General features: G+C 38.9%; 1 protein-coding gene across 1 annotated transcript in view; it reads left to right on the top strand.

Moving 5' to 3' along the window:
• The window catches only part of lurap1l (leucine rich adaptor protein 1 like), a 37,004-nt gene extending 16,506 nt beyond the window's left edge, over nucleotides 1–20,498 (top strand). The window contains exon 2 of the mRNA XM_003216434.4: nucleotides 19,209–20,498. Within this exon, the coding sequence (XP_003216482.1) occupies nucleotides 19,209–19,586 (378 nt within the window). The 3' untranslated portion in view covers nucleotides 19,587–20,498. The remainder of the gene's footprint in view (nucleotides 1–19,208) is intronic.
• The last annotated feature ends 227 nt before the right edge of the window (nucleotides 20,499–20,725 follow it).

The raw sequence follows: 20,725 nt of genomic DNA, 5'->3' as shown, positions 1-20,725 counted from the left end.
TTTGGGGGAATATATTTGATAGGAATGTTGCACAGAAACTTTATTGCAAAGTGTATAAACCATTGTCCTGTTTTACATCTTTTAAAAATACCATTATTTCCTATTTCACATATAAAAACCAAGAAAAACCAATAGATACACAATAGTCCAGAACGGATGACTATTTATTGTAAAAGTAATTGAAAATATAATAATCACTCTTTACTTCAAGAAGGGAGAAAGGTAGATTTAGTTTCCAGATAAGTTAAGTCAAAAGCTGAGTAATCAGCACCCTGCTGTACCAGTTCCTTAAGTGCCCTATTGTGTGTCATTAAAGTATCCAACCCAACTGTATTTAGACAAGTTAGGAATTAAAGCTTTCAGGCTAAATGTACCCACTCATTGTTTGCTAGAAACTTTGGAATGGGTTGAATAAGATGTGGGTAAGTTTTTGCCCACAAGACAAATCTCCCCAATCTATTTTAGCTTTCTGTCCCCCCTCTTGTATTGTATTTAGTTTCAAAAGCACACTGTCCAAATCCATGCTGTTACTGGTAAAACTATTGTTTTCTTCTTCCTTTCTTTACAAGAGAAACAGCTGCTGCATGCATCTTTTTCCCCCATCCATTGATTACTTAAAGTCCCATATCTGGTCCTGATCCTTGAACAGAGCCTGGTTTCTGAGGTTCCCATTGCTTCCTTGATGCCTGTGATAACACTTCTTCATAACATTGCTACCTTTCACAGAATCCCTTGAAATAATCTGTTTGTGGTCTCACTATGCTGAATGTTGCTCTCCAGCATTGCAATTGCCCTCAACTGCAGTGAGAGAAGAGAACATCCATTTAATTGTTAATAGTGAGGGCAATGCAGTCCCCTTGCCCACCTCTGAGTGAAATCCTTAGGAGACTAATCATATATAGACAGTTGTGTGACCAACAGGCTCCTCTATCTGTACAAGAGAAAAGATTTAAGTCAGTGATTTCCAAACCTGTGTCCCAAAATGGTATTGAACTTCATCTTCAGAAACCTTAATAGCCAAATTGCCAGGAAGTTCGGGAAATGTAGTTCGGTAGCACTGATCTGAGTTTTGGGAACTACTGATCTAAAGCAGTGGCTACCAATCTTTGGTCCTTCCAACTGTTATGGACTCGGTCTTCCAGAATATCTTCCAGTTATATTGGCTTAGATTTTTGTGAGCTGAAGTCCAAAATGTCTGAGGTGCAAAGGATGAGACCCTTTAATCTATACAGATATCTATGAAAAATGGATGATAATCTTTGACCTTCCAGATATTTCCACCAGCACTGACCATTTATCATGCTAGCCAGCCATTTTTAGCAGTTGGAGTCCAACAACATATGTAGGAAGACAAGTTTCCCATCCCTGCTGTAAAGTAATAGGGAAAGAATTTAGCATGAATGTTAGTGAAGGGGTTTTTTTTTTGGGGGGGGGGGGGGAGTGAATGGATGTGTAATGGCCAAATGCTTGTTGTATAGCATGGAAGGTTGTAGGCAAGTTCACACTATATACAATTTAGAAACCTTGTGTGCAGCCTGAGCTCAAGCTACACATAATATTGCTGCAATTGTAAGCCCAAAGTCATAGCCAGAAAAAAAGGGGGTGGGGGCTTTTTTTTAGCGAATCATGAAGAGTAGTTCCATAACACAACATAATTTAGAAATCAACTCCATCGATAAAATTCAGTGGACATTCATGGGGATTTGGTTAACCAGTTAAAATTCATGAGTAAACCAGGTTTTAAAAAAAACTTGAAATTTTTTTTGGGGGGGGGGGGTTGAACCTCTAACCCCTCCCCCCTTGGCTATAGTCCTGTGTAAGCCCTTCTATGTTTGTGTTTGTGCACACACCTTCTATAAATAAGTACAGATGTAAATCAATAAATCCATTGTCAGTCAAAGGCACCCACTCTTGAAAAATAAAGGATCCCTAGACTTTTTACATCCCAGCGCAGGTCTTTTGTGCATACAGAAACATCTATTTTTAAATCGTAATTCCACCGTTTCTCATGACCCAAGATGCTTCAAGACCATAATGGACGACACTAAACCAATTAGATTAATAGGGATCAGCAGTTCAAAACCCTCATTTGCCTATCCCTATTGAGGCACATTGCCACACTCATATCACATATATGGTAATGCTATCATACCTGCATTAACTTAAAAAAGACCCTTACAATAAGGAGGGGGACAAGTTGATATTCAAGGATGTGTAGGATCATGTGCAGACTTCAGTGCAATTCCCTGAATGCTTCTGTTCTTCCACCAGAGTGGTATAGCTGCTAATGAAGACAGATGTCCAGACAGGATCATAATGAATGTGCCATCGCCCATCTGCTCTAAAATTTTCCAACACCAGCAGCCACGCTTTATCACTGGGTATTGACCTAAATGTTTACACATGTATCATCATGTCTGACAACATCAGTAATGCGGTATTAGGGATTTTCAGAGCACGTCTCACTTCCATATGATGAGAAATGTGTGCCATGAGTCATGTAGACTCCATCCCCCACTTTCTTTGTTGGAAGAACTGTACTGTCATCAACATTATCTCAAGGTAGCTTTAAGGATTTCTGTCTCCAAACACAGTCATTCAACCCAGACTGCTTTAGGGACAAAAATACAGTCAGCACTTCCATATCCAGGGATTCTGCATCCATAGATTAAACTTTCCATGAGTTGAAAGTATTTTTTTTAATTCTTAAGAAGAAATTGGTTTTGTCATTTTATATTAGGGGCATAGTTTTACTACACTATTATATCCAACAGGACAGTAGCTCATATGGATTTTGGTATTTGTGGGGGTTCTGGAATCAAATCCCAGTAAATACCAAGATCCAGCTATATTGAATTATTTATATTCCGCTCCCACCCACTCTGAATTTATATTAAAATTAACCTATAATTAACCTTATATACAGATCTTGGTGACCTCAAAAATATCCTTGCCTGCAACCTGGATTTCACATGTAACCTTTTTTTTATATTATGGGGTTTTTTTACTAGATGAAGAGGAAATAATATAACTTCCAGATGTTGTTGGACTGTAGCTTCCATCTGCCCTAGCTAGAAAAGCCTGTGGTGAACAAGCATTGGCATTGCAGCTCAACAAGATCTGGAAGGCCATACATTCCTCATCTGTGCTTCTAGGTCTGCTCTGCATTCTCTCTATCTGGTTTTTCCCACTCTGTTGTAAAAGGGAACTTCTAAAGGCTACGCAAGCCCATAAAAATTAGGGTGGGGATGGGAGAATGCCTATGTCACTCTTCCTCTGGATTCATATGTGTGGGAGGATTCTCAGCCTGTTGGATTCCTCCACTGTGGGAACTACTGGCAGAGTGAAAACCAGGTACATATTGCAGCCACTGTAGTATAAGAGATTTCAGGGGAAAAAATGAATAATAATGAAAAAAAGATGGGTGGTAGAAGGAAGACATGAGGAATACAGAAAGACCTGTTAGATGAACAGAGAAATAAAAGTAGTAGGGCTGTGCAAAAAAGTCGTTTGGTCCTCGTACGTCGTATTATTTTGTAAGATCTATACATAACATAAAGGTTTCCCCCTGACATTAAGTCTAGTCGTGTCCAACTCTGGGGATTGGTGCTCATTTCCATTTCTAAGCCAAAGAGCCAGCATTGTCCACCTCCAAGGTTATGTGGCCAGCATGACTGCATGGAGCACTGTTACTTCCCCGCCAGAGGAGTACTTATTGATCTACTCACATTGGTATGTTTTCAAACTGCTAGTTTGGCAGAAGCTGGGGCTAACAGCGGGAGCTCACCCCTCTCCCTGGATTCAAATCACCGACCTTTCGGTCAGCAACTTCAGCAGCTCAGCGGTTTAACCCACTGCGCCATGTGGGGCCCCTGTACATACAAGGCAATATTAAGAAATGCAAGGGGTGCCCATACAAACAACTTAAGAATCAAAACACTCACCTATGACTTTTCTTTACAGTTCAGTAAACCTCTTAAGTCTCCCAAAGTCAGCTTCATTTTCAGCACAAGCAGCATATTGTACCAGTGGTGCAAATCCAAATAGACAATTCCTCTTTAAATTAAGGAGAGCCAGCTTGCCTGTTGCCATTGGGAGGGCAAACGTGCTGGGCGGGAGACTGAGAATTCTGGGAAATGTAGTTTGGGAAGGCGAGAACCCCTGTGGCAGAGAATTCAAATGGCCCAGCCCTAAACTATATTTCCCAGAATTCTGCTCACATCAAAAAGATCCAATGAGGTAGGCAAGAGCTATTGTCCATCCGTAGCAGCAACCAGACTTCCAATAAATTATTGAATCTGCAAAGAGAACTGATAGTAAATCTGTGCTGGACTGGGAGGAAAATCCCTAAGTTGAAATTCTATGGTATATGTTGTGTGTCATATAGAAACGTTCATGGAGATAGCTGCTGTGGCTTTTTAATTTTTTTGTCAAAACTTTAAAATCTCTCCAAAAATGAGTAGATGTGCAAATCTTTCTGAAACTTGGAGGGAATGATGCCCTGGTTATCTTGTGTCATTGTAGATAAAATCAAAGACAGCGCTCTTACAGTTTTTTAAAAAATGTTGTTTGTACAAACTCTTTTAAAAATCCCAAAAAAAATCAGTGGATGAGTGAAACATAGCAAGTTTCATGTCAATAGCTCTAACAACGAGGGAGAAAGGAACCCCTGAACTTGCCTCATTGGCACAATTACTCAACAAAAAAGTAATGAAAAATGTGTTCTAGCTGGTATGTACTTTCTCATTGATAACTTTTACCATGTTCATATGTTGCTTGGCCCACTTGTGACCTGGTTTTCATCTGTAAAATGTTGGCGGGAATGGATTAGAATTGTGGTATAGAGAGAAGAACTGTGGTTGTAAGTGGGGAAGACACAGTAATGGGACACGTAGGGAGAAGTGGAGAGGAGAAAGGGGATTGTGGAAAGGAAGAGTAAATGAGGCATACAGGAATAGATCCATAGTTGTACAGAGATTGAGGAAAGATAGTGCATTCCAAGGTAGAGGTAAGTAGATGTTGGGTAACAGTACAAATGAGAAAAATGCATTTTGGAGCAAGGAAAAAATAGAGGGGATAAATTCAACACAGAGAGAGAAAGCAGGGCTGATGGAGAATGTGTAGAGAAACATCACACAGAGTTTAAAATGTAGTCAATCATTTCCCATGATTAGCACAGCAGTGTGGCTTTTCTGACTTAGAAGTGGCCCAGCGTGATTTGAGCTCATCCCACAAGAATGTTTTAGAGTGTTTCTCTGCTTTATTTTTATGTTTGTAACCTTTGAAGTAGGTATCTTCAATAGTTCTATTAACAAGAAGCTTTTCGGGAGATATGGGGCCCCTGTTTTTTTTACCATCTGACCCTGTTACTAGTACCCCCTTGAGAATCAGAGAGGTTAAAAAGAAGGCAGAATGGATTACTCTCAGAGCAGAGAGGAGCTAATGCACATTAATTCTTTAGACAACAGGTCAAGTAGAGCTGGCAATTTCTCTGTTACTTTTTGTTCCATATTTCTGGCTTTCAGAGTTGGCAACTTTGAGAAGGGGTCTTTGTATCTGAACCAAGTATTTGGACATCCAGTATAAATATAAATATATGTCCATCCTTGAAAAAGTCTTATTGTATGTATATTTGTTTGTGTGTGTGTGTGTGTGTGTGTGTGTGTGTGTAGATAGATAGATAGATGGATAGATAGACAGACAGACAGATGTCTTCACAGAACCTGAACGTCTAAATGTATTTTCTGAATCAGGTATTTACCTGGAACATTTGAATTTGGTAGTACATCCAAAAAATAAAGTTCCTCAGACAATTGCACTTACATTGATATCTGCTGGACAGATGGGGTGTTTGTCATGCAAAATATACATTTACTTTCCTTTTACAATAATAGAAGATTACTGAAGCTTTACATAACATCAGCTTATTCAGTGATGGCTAACTAAGTTGACAAGATCTTTAGGGCTGTAGCCACACTGCAGTATTACCACAGTTAGACACCACTTTAACTGCTATGACTCAATGGTATAGGATTCTGGGATTTGTAGTTTTATGAGCTATTTAACTTTCTCTGCCAGAGAGATGTGGTGTCACAATGAACTACAAATCACAGAATAGCATTCAGTCCTGATTGTTACAGTAGTGTCAAAATGCTATAATTTTGCATGATGGCTACATCCTAGGTTTCCTTACAATACGGATAACTTGTTACTCCAATTACTGCTTCATCATGTTGGTTGGGGTTGCAGGACATTGCCATCCAACAGTATTTAATATTTAATGTTAGAAATGAAGCAGGCCACAAAAATGAGGTTTGGAGGTGGCTCCTAATAACATCACAGAGGGGCAGGATTTTTCCTGTTGTTGGCAGCCACACTTGACTAAAGTAAGATAAACTAAACCAGAATCCCATTCTTGCCCTGCTGAAGCTTGATTGTATTGTTTAGAGCAGACACACTGAAATGCTAAATGGACACTGAAAGCCTGCAATTCTACAGCCCTCCGTCAACATCCTACAAAAGTCAGAGTTGCTAAAAAAAAAAGCCTTCTCTAATTGGACATAGGATGAGCTGAATGGTCATGAAAAGACTTTCTTGAATAGGAGCTTCTTTGTCAGAGGCTTTGTTAATTGAAGTATGCCTATATTGAAACCACTATCCTACCTGGCTTGAGCAATATTTGGCTTCTCTCACACCTTAAGATCCTGTGAAACAGGTCTGTGGTGATGTCATTCCATATGGATTCCTGTAAATAAACAGCTGTAAGACTCAAATAGTAGATGTTACCCATCAGCATTCAGAATTCTAAAACAGATATTGAAAGAAAATGAGCACTAGGCCTGGAGAAAAATGCTAGGCAGGAACTTCAGCATAATTTCACCAGTCTGCTGATTCATTGCTTGCTTTGTCAGAATCAATTTCTGTAATCCGTTTTAAAGCAAGCAAGAGAAGCAGTGATCTATACATCCGAGAACTACAGTCAGTAGCAAGAAAATATTTTTTGCATTGAATTATAACAAACAAAGAGTACTGATTATGGTTATTGTCCACATGCTGTGTTTTAGGGATTTTGTTTTGTTTTGAAGTATTGGAAAATTGATATCAATGCAAAACAGACCTAACCCAGACATGAAAATAAAACTGGAATTTCACATAGATGTCACTGGAAATATTTTTCCATATATATGAAAGAAGAAATGTAATCAGTACAATAGATAAACAAAACATTGACTTTTTGGAAAATCCCATGACTGGAAATTTTTTAATAAGGATACAGTCTAGCCAAAATTACAAGCATTTCATTTCTGTTGATCCATATTTGTATATCAAATATAACACCTTTTTTTGTAAGCTTCTCTGGAAATGATCAGAGTTCCATTCACAGCTACCTCTGGTGTTACCCCTGGGCATGCATCCTCCTTGTATAATATGCCTTTTATGGCATATTGTAGAATGGAGTATGCAATACCTACATGATCAACACCTTTACTCCAGGTGAGCGAAGGTAGTGTAGGTTTCTGGGTGCCGCTCCTCCCATCTGGCCACTGATTGGTTGAAGAAGTATACCCAGGTTCTATCTGGCTACCTTTATGTACTTCATGACCAAATAGTAGCCAGGCTTGGTCACGTTCACCCCCCCCCCCCCCGACAAGCACCAGGCCCGTAGCCAAGATTTTGATTCGGGGGTGGGGGGGCTGAGTCTGCGTGAGAGAGGATCTACCCTAGCAAACCTTTTGTATCGATATACCAATACCCCCATGCATATGGGATATATTGAGCATGGTGATCAGATCATGATATTAATAAACATAACAGTACCAGTATGGCCTTCTCATGGACCACTCTGAGAATTTCGGGGGGGGGGGGGGGGAAGGGGCTGAAGCCCCTCAAGCCCCCCCCCCCCCAGCTACATTCCTGCCAAGCACCAATGTTAAGTACAAATACGATCCTGGCCTTAGGTTGTAACCCTATAAACACTTACTCGATATAGTCATATATACTTCTAGAAATTCTGTTCATATCAAAATCCATAATTTTGACCCCAAACCTGCCCTTAATTTATACATGAAGTTGACTTATGCAGTAAGTCAATATGTGGGGTGTTTTTTAATTATGTTAGAAGCAAATTGAGAACATATTGCAACTTACAATATGTGGTACCTGGCAGAAAAGCTTACAGAACCAAATAGGGGTTTTAAAAATTTCAGACTAGCTTAGATATTTGGCGATGCCCGGGTTAGGGATTCTGTAATGATAAACATTAGAAATATCCTTTGTTTCCTTTTTGATTTTATTAATAGTCCCATTAAAATGCATAAGGATGTGAGCAAACTACAATTCCTATCATCCTCTTTCATTGCCTCTCAGATCACACCAGTGTTTAAAATTGTTCATGATGGTTATGTGTGCCAAGTTTGGTCCAGATCTATCACCACGATTTTAGTGATTTCTGGATGTTGGACTTTAAATCCTCTGTCGCTTCCCCCCCAAACCACACCGATATTTAAAATTGGTCATGGGGTGGGGTATGTGTGCCAAGTTTGGTCCAGATCCATCGGTGGTGAGAGTCACAGTGCACTCTGGAAATGGGAGCTGTCTTGGGAATCACCCACAAACATACAGAACACATACAAAAATATTTTTACATATATATTTAGGTAAGGATGGAAGCTTATATGGTTAACAGAAAGTAGCTCTGTGTTACAGAAAACCAGAGTAGTAGAAAAGTCTCAGATTTTGTCCCAGTTTCTTTCCAATTTTATACTAGTTTAAAATATACAGAGTTGGAGAACTGGTATAAGAACTATATGATTATGTTGTGAGCAGACAGAAAATATTCAGGGGTAAGCAGAACTGCTGGAATCCTATTGGGGCCTTACTTTGTCATAAATTAACTTACGTCTGCAGGAATTGGAATTGTGCAGTTTCATCATGCCTATATTCAGTTTTGTAACATGTGTAGGGAGCTGCTATTACATTACCACATAGCAAAGCCAAGAAAGTGAAATATGCCCCAGTACCTGATACACGTCAGTGCCAAAGCACAACTTTGCACAATGTGCATTGTGCACCTGATGTGCATTGGACATTCTTGTCGGTGTCCTGTTATAAACTTTTTCAATTCAGTAAAGGTGTTTCTTAGCCCGTCTGTGTTAGGTAATGTAACATGTCATATAGGATTCCAGTGAACCTGCACTGATTTCCAAAATAAAGAGCAGAAACAAAATCTGTGACAATCTGATCTTTTTAATCTGTCTGGGTTTCCCTATAATTGTAATCCATCCTGTCTGGCCCTGTTTGTTGGGGTTGGGGATGTGTTTTCTCATTTTCCATTTCAGTAGGCATTTGTCTCCTTAAACCTCCTGGTACAATTTTATCTCAATGCCTGTAAATAAGCCTTACCAAACAATAGCCTGCTACTCACCACATACAGTGGCTAGTATTGAATTCCTTTTTTGCACCAAACCTGTCTCCTATTGCAATTGAAAAAGAAGGGAAGGGAAGAGGAGAGGAGAGGAAAAACCCACCTCATGCTCAGACAGCCCTAAAACTCACAATGAAGACAGTTTAAATAACCAACTTTGGTGCAGGCTCTTGACCCCACTCACCCATGCAAAGCCTGGGCTTTCTGCAGTCCCAGGAGTGATTCTGCATAGCTATCTCTCTTCTTTGAGCTTTGAAAAGCCCAGAAAAGCAGGATGGCAGCTACCCCCTCCCTTACAACCCCCATTTACCCCCTAAAATTTACTTTAAAATGTCTTCATTTCATCCTGAGACAAATCGGGTTGGTATGAAGCCACTCTGAAGCCCCCCCATTTATCTCCAAAAATTTAGTTTAAAAGGTCCCTGGCCACCATAACTCCTCCCCTTGCATCCTCCCAGCACAAGAAAATGATGCCTAAGGCAATAGGAGGGGGAGGGGGAAAATCTCTCCTCACCCCATCCCATCACCTCACACATAATTTAATAAGGTATTTAATTAATTCAGAACAACCAAGCAAACTGGTAAAAACCGGTAAAAATGAATTAATTCAGAATAAACTAACAAAACCTTGATTTGTTCTGAATTAATTCATTTTTACTGGAGGCATCGTTTGGGCACCTCTGGTAAAAACGGAGAAAGGTCTCGTATTTTGGTCCTGTCTGGGTGGGTCCTTAGATAGCTCATAATCTGATATACAGTTGACTCTTCATGTCCATGGATTCTGTAACCACAGATTAAACTATTAAGTTTGAAAATATTCCCAGAAGATATAATCCCAAAAACAAGTCTTGATTTTGCTATTTTATATAAGATATGCCATTCATCTATGATATGAGCACCCATGGATTTTGGGATCTACATGGCCTGGGAACCAAACCCCAGTAGATACCAAGGGTCCACTGTACAAGTCCTCCTTCCCAGTTCTAGTTAAAGTTCTCTAGAGCCTAAAAACAGCATCTTGTTTGTATTAGGTTTCCCAGGATCTTCAGACCATCATAGCAGAAGTCATATTGAATGAGGGGAGCAGGGAGGATGTAGGAGATGGAATCACAAAGAAGATTCTCCCCCGCCCCTCCCAGCTCTGGTTTGTTCCATGCTTAATGTTCCATCACTTTCTAATTCAGTCAGAATTTTCCTTGTAAAAAGTATCAGATTTCAGTGGGTGGATGATGCAGACTGAGGGAGTCACAAATACATGTCCTCCTTTGATGCTGCTGTTGACTAACAAATGAATGTGGGTAAACCTGGCATTGTTCCAGGCTAGAGATCATGACGAACATACTCAGATTAAATTCTCTCGTGTTGCCTTGAGGACAGGTTTCATTGCTAAGACATAGTAAGACTGCCACAAATTAAATTCTAGATATTTTTCAAGGGAATGCCATGGTATCATTGACAGGTCAGCCAGCTTGGCTGATAAAATATGGATCTGCAAATTATATTACTGCTCTAAAGGATGTGGTATGTTGCCTGATATATACTAAATCAGTGCTTCTCTAGCTGTCTGATATGGGGATTGGTAGTTATTTTTTCCACAGATATGCCAGGAACCACTGTATTTGTGCCCATTGGCTACAATAGTTCATTTCTTTTATTCTTTCTTTTTTACTGAATGGTCATCCACCATTATAAGCTGAATATGAAAAAAAAAACAGGGATCTTGGTATTCCAGCCTGACTGTCCAATAAACACCTCTTTCATGCTTTCCACTATGTTTAAAGAGTTGTGGCTAGGATTGCTGAGATAGATAACGTCGGGTAAGGTTTCGGGGATTTTATATCTATTATAGTGTATTTTTGTGTGATTATCTTTGATGGTATATGCTTGATGTTCTACTTTTTGATAGAAAAGGCACTCTAAATAATTGTCACTGGGAACCCGTGTGTTTTATGGCTCAGTGGGGACTTCAAGATGATAATCCCAATTCAATACTCTAATCACTTCACACTCATCTGGTTGTTTGGGTGTAATCATAGGACATGCTGATGGCTCCAAATTTACAAGCCATTCCTGAAATTTTTATTCTTTAGATCCAAATGCATTATATCCTTACGTAATAAAATACATCTAGAAAGTTATGTGGCTGGCTGAAAAAATTAATTATCAGTTATTGTGCTGATTCCCATGAACTGAACTGATTTTTGTCAGTGTTCTTACTAATCTGACTATATGACAACATTTAAACCCATTGGACATATTTCACAGATGTCTAGACCCAAAGGATAAGACTGTTGATATTATCAGGAACTTGATGTAATCAATCACCCAAAGGATTTCTTACAGAGGCAACTGTGTTTCTTTAAGTTTTTATTCAAGAAGATGGAAATATTATCATGCCTAGGTGGAGATTTTTCCACTAGAAAATTTCCACATGAGAGGCAAAACTGAGAGCGAGTTAGACCTGCAAGATCCTGTTGAAATCAAATCAAAGATATGTATTTATTCATTTCATCTATTTATTCATTTCCAAAGAGCCCAAGGAAGCAGATGTGGCTTTTTCCACCCCCATTTTGTTCTCATGACAAACCCTGTAAGATAGGTAAATATTCACTAAGCAGACAACCTTCCAGAATAGGGATTTGAACCCAGGTCCCCTAGTCCTATGCTGAAACTTTAACTTTCTGTAATATAGTGAATCATACCACCAAGCATTTACTTCATGGAGAATTACATGTTCCTTGGTCCCATTGTGTTACTTTGGTGGCCTGGGAGCTAGTACAATCCACGTCCTTAATGTACCATTACATAATATTGGGAAACCAGCTTGTGGGAAAGAGTCTATACTGTAACACATTTCCACACTCAAAACTGAAAATTGGTGCTATTGCAATTTGGGGTCTGCTCATGTCAACTGAGACATTTCTATTATAGGTTGAATTTTTTCAATGGACTGCACCTGACATAGTACCGTACTGTATTTGCAAGACTGGCGAGAGAGGTTAGAGTCTTTCCATTTCACAGATCTTCAGTATCTCCCTACCCTTGCATTTAGTACATACCACAAGTAGTGGATGAATGAAACTAATGACCACATCACATGAGGTCACTTTGATGACACACTCTAGTTTGCCTATACTTTTACAACGAAAGCCACCGGTTCTCTTCCCACAATGTAGAGCAACTTCTGGCAGAGCTCTGTTGTAAAAGCATAAGTGAAGACGGGAAGCTTCCCATGTTAAATAGAAGTCAATGGGGAAGGGGAGTCAGGTAGCCCATGCTTCCCCCCCATGGGATGGTGACTCGAGTGAGGTGGGCGAGGCATGGCGCAACGGGTTCCCCTTGTCCTCTTATGGGCACTGCTCCGACTGGGATTTCTGGGGACTGGGAGCTTTCTTTGTTCTCACCTTAAAGAAATAGAAATGCATATTTATCAATAGTATCTGCATTAAAATCAAGCAAAGAATTGTTCATGTATTTTTGAGACTGCATACAATAATGCTTCAAAAACTACATGAAAATAATAGAATAAAGCACATAAAGTGGATAATAACAGTTTACTACTCTTTGAATCATTTTTAGAATTAAGCTTTACAAATTCTGAATGTTTAAAATGCAGGCCAACATACAGCCTGAACATGACAATAAGGCTGTAGTCTTCGTTTTGTTAAAGGAGTTTGCATCATTCTGCTCTGATTTTTAGTCTGAATATTAAAGGAGGCATCTGAGGTGCTAAATGTATTTTGAGAACAGGACTTAGTATATTGGATAATTTCTTTAAAAGCTGAACTAAATCTAGAACAGACTCAGTGCTCATTCATATTGAAGCCACCAGTTTTCAGGCAATTTGGAAAGAATGCATCTTACACTGAAGAATACTTACATCTAAGAAGACATATAGTCAGCCCTCAGTATCCACAGGATTTTAGTGTAGATCCAGCCTGAGATGCCAGAAGACCAGGATGCCAATTCTATCTCAGCCACAGAAACCCACTGAGTTTCCTTGAGGAAGTCACACTTTCTTAGCCTCAGAGGAGGACAAAACCAAACCTCCTCTAAACAGATCTTGCCAAGAAAAGTTCAGCATAACTTGGCTTGAAGACACACTGTAACAGCTGCTACAACTATTAAAACTACTACTATATACATGCTTAACTCCGCATTGTATTTAAGCAATTATACCTCAGTGACTGGTTGGAAAGAGATAGTAACTAAAACTTCGAGAGAGAGGTAGAATGAGAAGGAAAGATGAACCTGGGGTCCTAAGGGAGGCAGAAGAGTGATACTGGAAATAAAGATGATATATGGAAGACAATGGAGAAAACAGTTTATAGAAAGTTCATGAAATGTGAGAAGAATATAAGAAGAAGAAAGAGTGGAACAGATTCTGAAAGAAGAATTCTCCAGTCTATTTTTTAAGCTGGTGGCCAGAAACCATGGATCTAAACCACCAGAGAGAGAGAGAAATAACACTGAGTAATTCAGAATATTTTGACGGAGTTGAAATTTTCAAAGAATCCATGGAAAGGATTATAGCCAGAAAAAAAATAAAAGGGAAGCTTGCCAAAACAAGATAAAGTGCTCACTTCCTTAGAGTCTGGAATGCAGGGTTTTTTTTCAGCTCATTGTTAGTGAACAATGCAGATGTTACACTGCATATACATATAGAAAAAGCAGAGGCTTTAAGAAGACAGTAAAAAAGATTATACGGCACAATAGATTACATTCCTTGACATGCACACATTAGTACTTGTGTCTTCATTTGGACGCATGGGGTCTGGAGTTTGGTTCGAAGACCTACATTGTTTTTTGTTGTCATTTATCATTAGGAGCCCCGGTGGCGAAGTGCGTTAAAGCACTGAGCTGTTGAACTTGCAGACCGAAAGGTCCCAGGTTCAAATCCCAGGAGCGGCTTGGGCGCCCGCTGTTAGCTCCAGCTCCTGCCAACCTAGCAGTTCGAAAACATGCCAATGTGAGTAAATCAATAGGTACCGCTCCCGCTGGAAGGTAAGGGCACTCCATTCAGTCATGCCGGCCACATGACCTTGGAGGTGTCTATGGACAACGCCGGCTCTTCAGCTTAGAAATGGAGATGAGCACCAACCCCCAGAGTCAGACATGACTGGACTTATCGTCAGGGGAAACCTTTACCTTTACCTTTATCAAATAAATGGTGGAATTATAGATTACACAAAAACAAAAGTTTCCCCACCTAACCCAATGTAACCTTCAGAAAAAAGATACTGTTATAGTTTCGGTATACCATCCTCATTAATTTCTAGAAAATCTATCTTTTTCTCCCAAATTCATACATACAAAGATTGCATCACACACACATATGTCCTCTAGATGTGATTTTTGGTGAAGATTAATTGAATATTTTTTTCTCTTAAACTATTATACCAGGAGAACAAGCTCTTTTTCTCCTTCTAATCACAGTGGCAGTTCAAATAGTATATGCTAGATATTGGAAAACCTCAGCAATACCTCCCTTAGAAGAATGGGGAGAATACATTACAGATTTGCTGATAATGGATAAAAAGTCATTGTACTCTTAAGAAGAGAACCTTTAGAGAACCTTGTAAATGAATGGCAACCAATGATCCAACATCTCAATGTAAAATTAATCTAAAAATGTACACAGGGGAACCTATAAAACTGTAGACAAGGAGGAAATTGATATTAATTTAGAGCCTATGATACCTTTATATGTACAGTAGAGTCTCACTTATCCAACACTCACTTATCCAACATTCTGGATTATCCAACGCATTTTTGTAGTCAATGTTTTCAATACATCGTGATATTTTGGTGCTAAATTCATAAATACAGTATAGCATTACTGTGTATTGAACTACTTTTTCTCTCAAATTTGTTGTATAACATGATGTTTTGGTGTTTAATTTGTAAAATCATAACCTAATTTGATGTTTAATAGGCTTTTCCTTAATCTCTCCTTATTATCCAACATATTCGCTTATCCAATGTTCTGCTGGCCCGTTTACGTTGGATAAGCGAGACTCTACTGTATTATTTAAATAGAAGACGTGACCCCTTAAAGAAAATAGATTATCTGAGAAATGATTTTGGAACATGAATAGCTGGAAAATATTGCACTGTATGCAACAAACACTTAGAAATATGTCTATTTGAATAAATAAAAAAGGAAAAAATCAATATCCTTTTCCCCTCAGAAGGCTTCAAAATGTAAGGGGTGGAAGTCTTGATGCACTGCAGATTTAATATAGTTTGACAGTGCTTTAACTGTCATAGCTTAATACTATGAAATCATGGAATGTGTAGTTTTATGACATCTTTATCATTCTTTGCCCAAGAGTGCTGGTTCCCCACTACTCTGTAAATCCCAGGATTCCACAGCATTGAGCCATGGCAGCTAAGTGGTGTTAAACTACATCAGTTCTACAGTGTGGATGCAGCCAAAACTGTGGTCACTCTACAGGTTGTAATACAAATTTTAAAAGAGCATTCGAAGTATTGAAACCTTACCCCTTCTCCAATGTGTCCAGTGCCTCAAATAAATCCTTTAGAACTGTGGTTCTCAACCTGTGGGCCACAGCCCACAGGTGGTCTGTGAGAACAAAAATCTGGTCCGCGAACCTTCTTCCTCTTTATTTATTTATTTTGTTTCATTAATTTTATTTCCATGCCTTTCCACAGCTGACCATTGTATTGGATAGACCACATCAGCTCTAGGTTATTAATTGTGGTTTTCTGTGGGCGAGCAGATGGCGACTACTGGATGGTATATGTTCTGTATCAGAAACTAGAGCTGATGTCCAATGCAATTTTCTGAATCAGAGCCATAAATAACCAAACCGAATCTCGTAAAGTTGACCAAAAACTTACAGTAGAGTCTCACTTATCCAACACTCGCTTATCCAACGTTCTGGATTATCCAACGCATTTTTGTAGTCAATGTTTTCAATATATTGTGATATTTTGGTGCTAAATTCATAAATACAGTAATGACTACATAGCATTACTGCGTATTGAACTACTTTTTCTGCCAAATTTGTTGTATAACATGATGTTTTGGTGTTTCATTTGTAAAATCATAACCTAATTTGATATTTAATAAGCTTTTCCTCAATGCCTCCTTATTATCCAACATATTCGCTTATCCAACATTCTGCCGGCCCGTTTATGTTGGATAAGTGAGACTCTACTGTATTTGTAATCCTTTTGGTGCTAATGTTGGAGAGTGGTCCCTGGTCAAGTGGTCTCTGGTCAAAGTGGTCCCTGGTTAAGTGGTCCCTGGCCAAAAAAAGGTTGGGAACTACTGCTTTAGAATTTAGATTCATAACTTTGAATGGTTTCAGCACACCAACAACATGGAAAGCACTACAAATTGCAAGGAGTCACAATGCAGACAAACACTAGGCAGAAGTGAGTGGGCAAGAGGGATGAACTCTTCTGAATCCTGTTATTTGTTTATTTTGGTGGGGGGGGGGGGGAGAAGGCAGCATATACATTTGATAAATAAATATAAATAACTAAGAGATGAAACAATAGAGAAAGCAGGCTGCTTAGAAATGAATTTATACAATTTTGTATTGTTTCGTATGGGAAATGTTTTTTTATTTATTTATGGTTTTAGAAGCTGTTTTGGGTTCCACTCTGGGAGAAAGGCAGCAAATACACTATCTATCTATCTATCTATCTATCTATCTATCTATCTATCTATCTATCTATCTATCTATCTATCTATCTATATATGGTGAGATTGATAGAGAAGTAAGCTAGACAAGACCAAAGTGAAGTTTTATGGAAGATGTAGAAAACAGGATGCAAAGTAAAAGCAATAGAAGATAGGCAGGAGGACAGTAGAAAATAAACGAATGCGATGGGACTAATTAGCTCCTTTTGAGTGGCTGTTCTAGCCATTGGATACTAGATGAATATTGTAGTTAAGGAATGTAATGTTTTCCAATTCTGGGACAGAATGTAGAAATTATGGGTGAAAAACAGACTAAGAAAAGGAAGAAGCTTTTTATGGAAGTTCCTAATTCTTTTGATGGATTTTACTCCATTTTTTAACTTCTGTTGTTGGCCACTGTGTCCATGATGTGGGACAGGCAGACAGAGTCGATATAGTGCACTGCAATCTTACGCTTCATTAAGTTCATTGAGACTTACAGTTATATAAGTTACTTCTACGTATGAGTGAAAAAACTGAACACCGAAGAAAGCTGACAGGAAGAAAATCAGCTTATTTGAAATGTGGTGCTGGAGGAGCGCTCTGTGGTACTCTGAACTCACAAACAAACAAATAAAAGAGTCCTAGAGCAAATTAATGACCAAGGCTCGTGAAGACCTCTCATTCATAGAGTCATATGTCAAGGTTGGTGAATAAACATTGGTGAATAACAACCAAAGTGTGTACAGGTTGAACAATATATACAAAATTCTTGGAGTAAAAAGTATTTTTCAGATTTTGGAATACCTCTGTTTGCATGTACATACATAATGGGATATCTTGGAGTTTGATAGGATTATAACCCAAATAAGTAAGCCAGGGTATAGTGGAAGGTGGTTAATTGCTAGCCTGCTCAGTTGTGGCCATCTGTCGGGGTTGCTTTGAATGTGATTTTCCTGCTTCTTGGCAAGGGGTTGGACTAGATGGCCCATGAGGTCTCTTCCAACTCTATGATTCTATGACAAATCTTTATGGGTTGTGTTTTCATACCTGTGCAACCATTTGATGGACATTTTAGCAGTTACTACTGTATTTTTCAATCTATTCCTCTTGTATGCTTAGCTTACATTTTATAAGAACCAAAGGGACCCATAATAGGTGGTGTTTTAATCTCACTCTTGGCCTAATTTTGCTTTGGGTTATGCTAATGAGAGTTTAACTGGTAACTTCCCAGAGAAACAGAGTTAATTAGGTACTTCTGAAAACTTGACTCTGCATCATCCCTGACATATCATAAATACTAATGAGCATATTCACACAGCATGGACTGAGTCAGTGTTGTCCTCATTTTGTGAGAGGTATATTACAGCAATTGCTTTCTCAACCTTTCACTGACTAAGAGACAGCACATTACTAGATTTAGAAATAAATTAATGGGATCCCATTGCCAATCTAGCCTAAGTAATGAAGTACAAATTGGATGCCATTAATGCTGTAAAACTGCTTAAAACACCCTTTCAGAATTGTGTGGACAGACAGTGATGTGGTCTATCTGTCTACACACATTTTCTTATGTGCAGACATTTTCTGAGTACTGTTGATTTTTTCTGAGTACTTCTGTTTTTGGAGAACCTTGATATGCTTACTATAAGCATTGTAAGAATTGCCCTAGGGATTTTAAATTCTCTTTTCACTTCTGTCCTACTGCTGTTTTTCATTCTGTTCTGTATTATTTTTGGTTTACAGAATTATCTTGAGATTATCTTCTGCTTCTCTAGTCAATGTCTTACAGTTGCATTTAAAATTGTTTATATTTTCAACAGATAGCATGCTTTCCAAATAATTTTGGTGTCTCTGTGTAAGAATTCATTAAACTAACCAACAAACACAATTTTACAACTCCAAGTATTCCATAGCATTGAGTTAAAGTAGTTTCGAACTGCATTATTTCTACAGTGTAGATGCACCCTAGGTCCTCCAGCATGACTGGAGAAAGTTGACTGTAGACACTGGAGGACCTAACCAAATCCAGAAATAATCAAATCCTCAAATATAAAAAGTGCAAATTTGGAGGAGGGACAACTGTAGATGGAAATGCCATAGACTGAACAGTTGTTTTTCTGCCTGCAGATTGATCTCCGAGCCACAGACGTCAAGCTCATGCGGCAACTGCTGATCATCAATGAAAGCATTGAATCCATCAAGTGGATGATAGAGGAGAAAGGGGCTGTGGCCAGTCGGGGAAGCAGCCTGAGCGGCAGCCTCTGCAGTTTACTAGAGAGCCAAGAAACTTCACTCAGAGGAAGCTACAACAGTTTGCAGGACTGTAGTGATGGATTGGATGGAATATCCGTGGGGAGTTACCTGGACACTTTGGCAGATGATCTCCCGGGCCAGCGTACTCCTTCAGACATGGATCAGTTCAGTGACTCTTCCCTAATAGATGACTCACAGTCCCTACATAAACATTCAAAGATTGAGTCGGACGAGTACTACTGTTTTGGTTAATAAAACGAAACTCTGGGGTGGGGGGACACATGTGCACTTGTATTTATGTTTTTTCTATGCTGCTATTTGGTTTTAAGCATTTAAAAGCACCTTTGTAAAAGATAATGTATTTAAAGTCTGTTTTTTCGCTCTGTGTGCTCCTTCTCTCTTTGGACCCTTCCACACAGGATTTGGATTTAAGAAATCAGGTTTGCTTCGGAGTGCCTACACAGGAACCCCTTGAACTTGTTCAAAGTTGCCTCAGAGTCTACAAAGCTGCATTGATTTTGAATCAAACCAAATCTAGGATTATTGTTTTTTAGCTTCTTTGGCAAAAAGTGTGGGTTGAAAACAGCTTATCGGTGCTTGACTTAAAGCAGAACAAGCTGAGTCATTGAAAGCCAGCATTCACATAGGAACACTGTCCTTTCCTTGCAGGAGGGGAGGCATTTGTTTACCTTCAAGCCAAGCTCTTCATTTGGCTTCCGCCTGCAATTCCTGGAGTTTAACCCTGCCTTGGCAAGCACTCCGAATGTTTTTTCTGCTTTACTGCTTATACAGTGATCAGCACATTTAATGGCAGGATCCCAGATTTCCAGTAAGTTTCTTTAACACAGTTTTCGGATGAATGTGGGTTGGAGGTCACATCTGGGGTGAGTATTTTCAAGGCACCCCGATCTCAAGCCAGCTTCAAGCCAGATTATTGTGTCTGTGTGGATTGGGCCTTTGTCTGTTTCTATATCTCTGTTTCTAGATTCCCCTGCCATCTTAATTTATTGCTGTTAGAATTTTCTCCCCCTTTTATAATACCACTTTTGATGATTTTAAAAATAAAACAAAATGAGGAAAATTAACTTTTATCTTCAAGACGAAGTGTGGGAATGAACTCCTATTGAATTCTAAATTTGACTGACAATAAAACATTTTCGATTATTTTTGGATTTGAGTCAAACTTTCTTAATGAAACATGATGATGGTTTTAACCTGCTTACAAATATTGGTGCAGATATTAATAATAAGTTTCTGCTTTTAGGCTTACAATGTAATGACTTGTGAGAAAAAGGAAGTGGAAGGAGAATGAGTTATAATTAAATATATATAACTCTTTTCATTACTCTACTGGGAGTTGTCAGAGGAATGTCTTAACCCAGACACTCTTT

The sequence above is a fragment of the Anolis carolinensis genome, chromosome 2 (assembly GCF_035594765.1).
Source record: "Anolis carolinensis isolate JA03-04 chromosome 2, rAnoCar3.1.pri, whole genome shotgun sequence".
Classification (NCBI taxonomy): domain Eukaryota; kingdom Metazoa; phylum Chordata; class Lepidosauria; order Squamata; family Dactyloidae; genus Anolis; species Anolis carolinensis.
The sequence above is the reverse complement of the archived record's forward strand: the minus strand, read 5'-3'. Positions and strand labels throughout refer to the sequence as shown.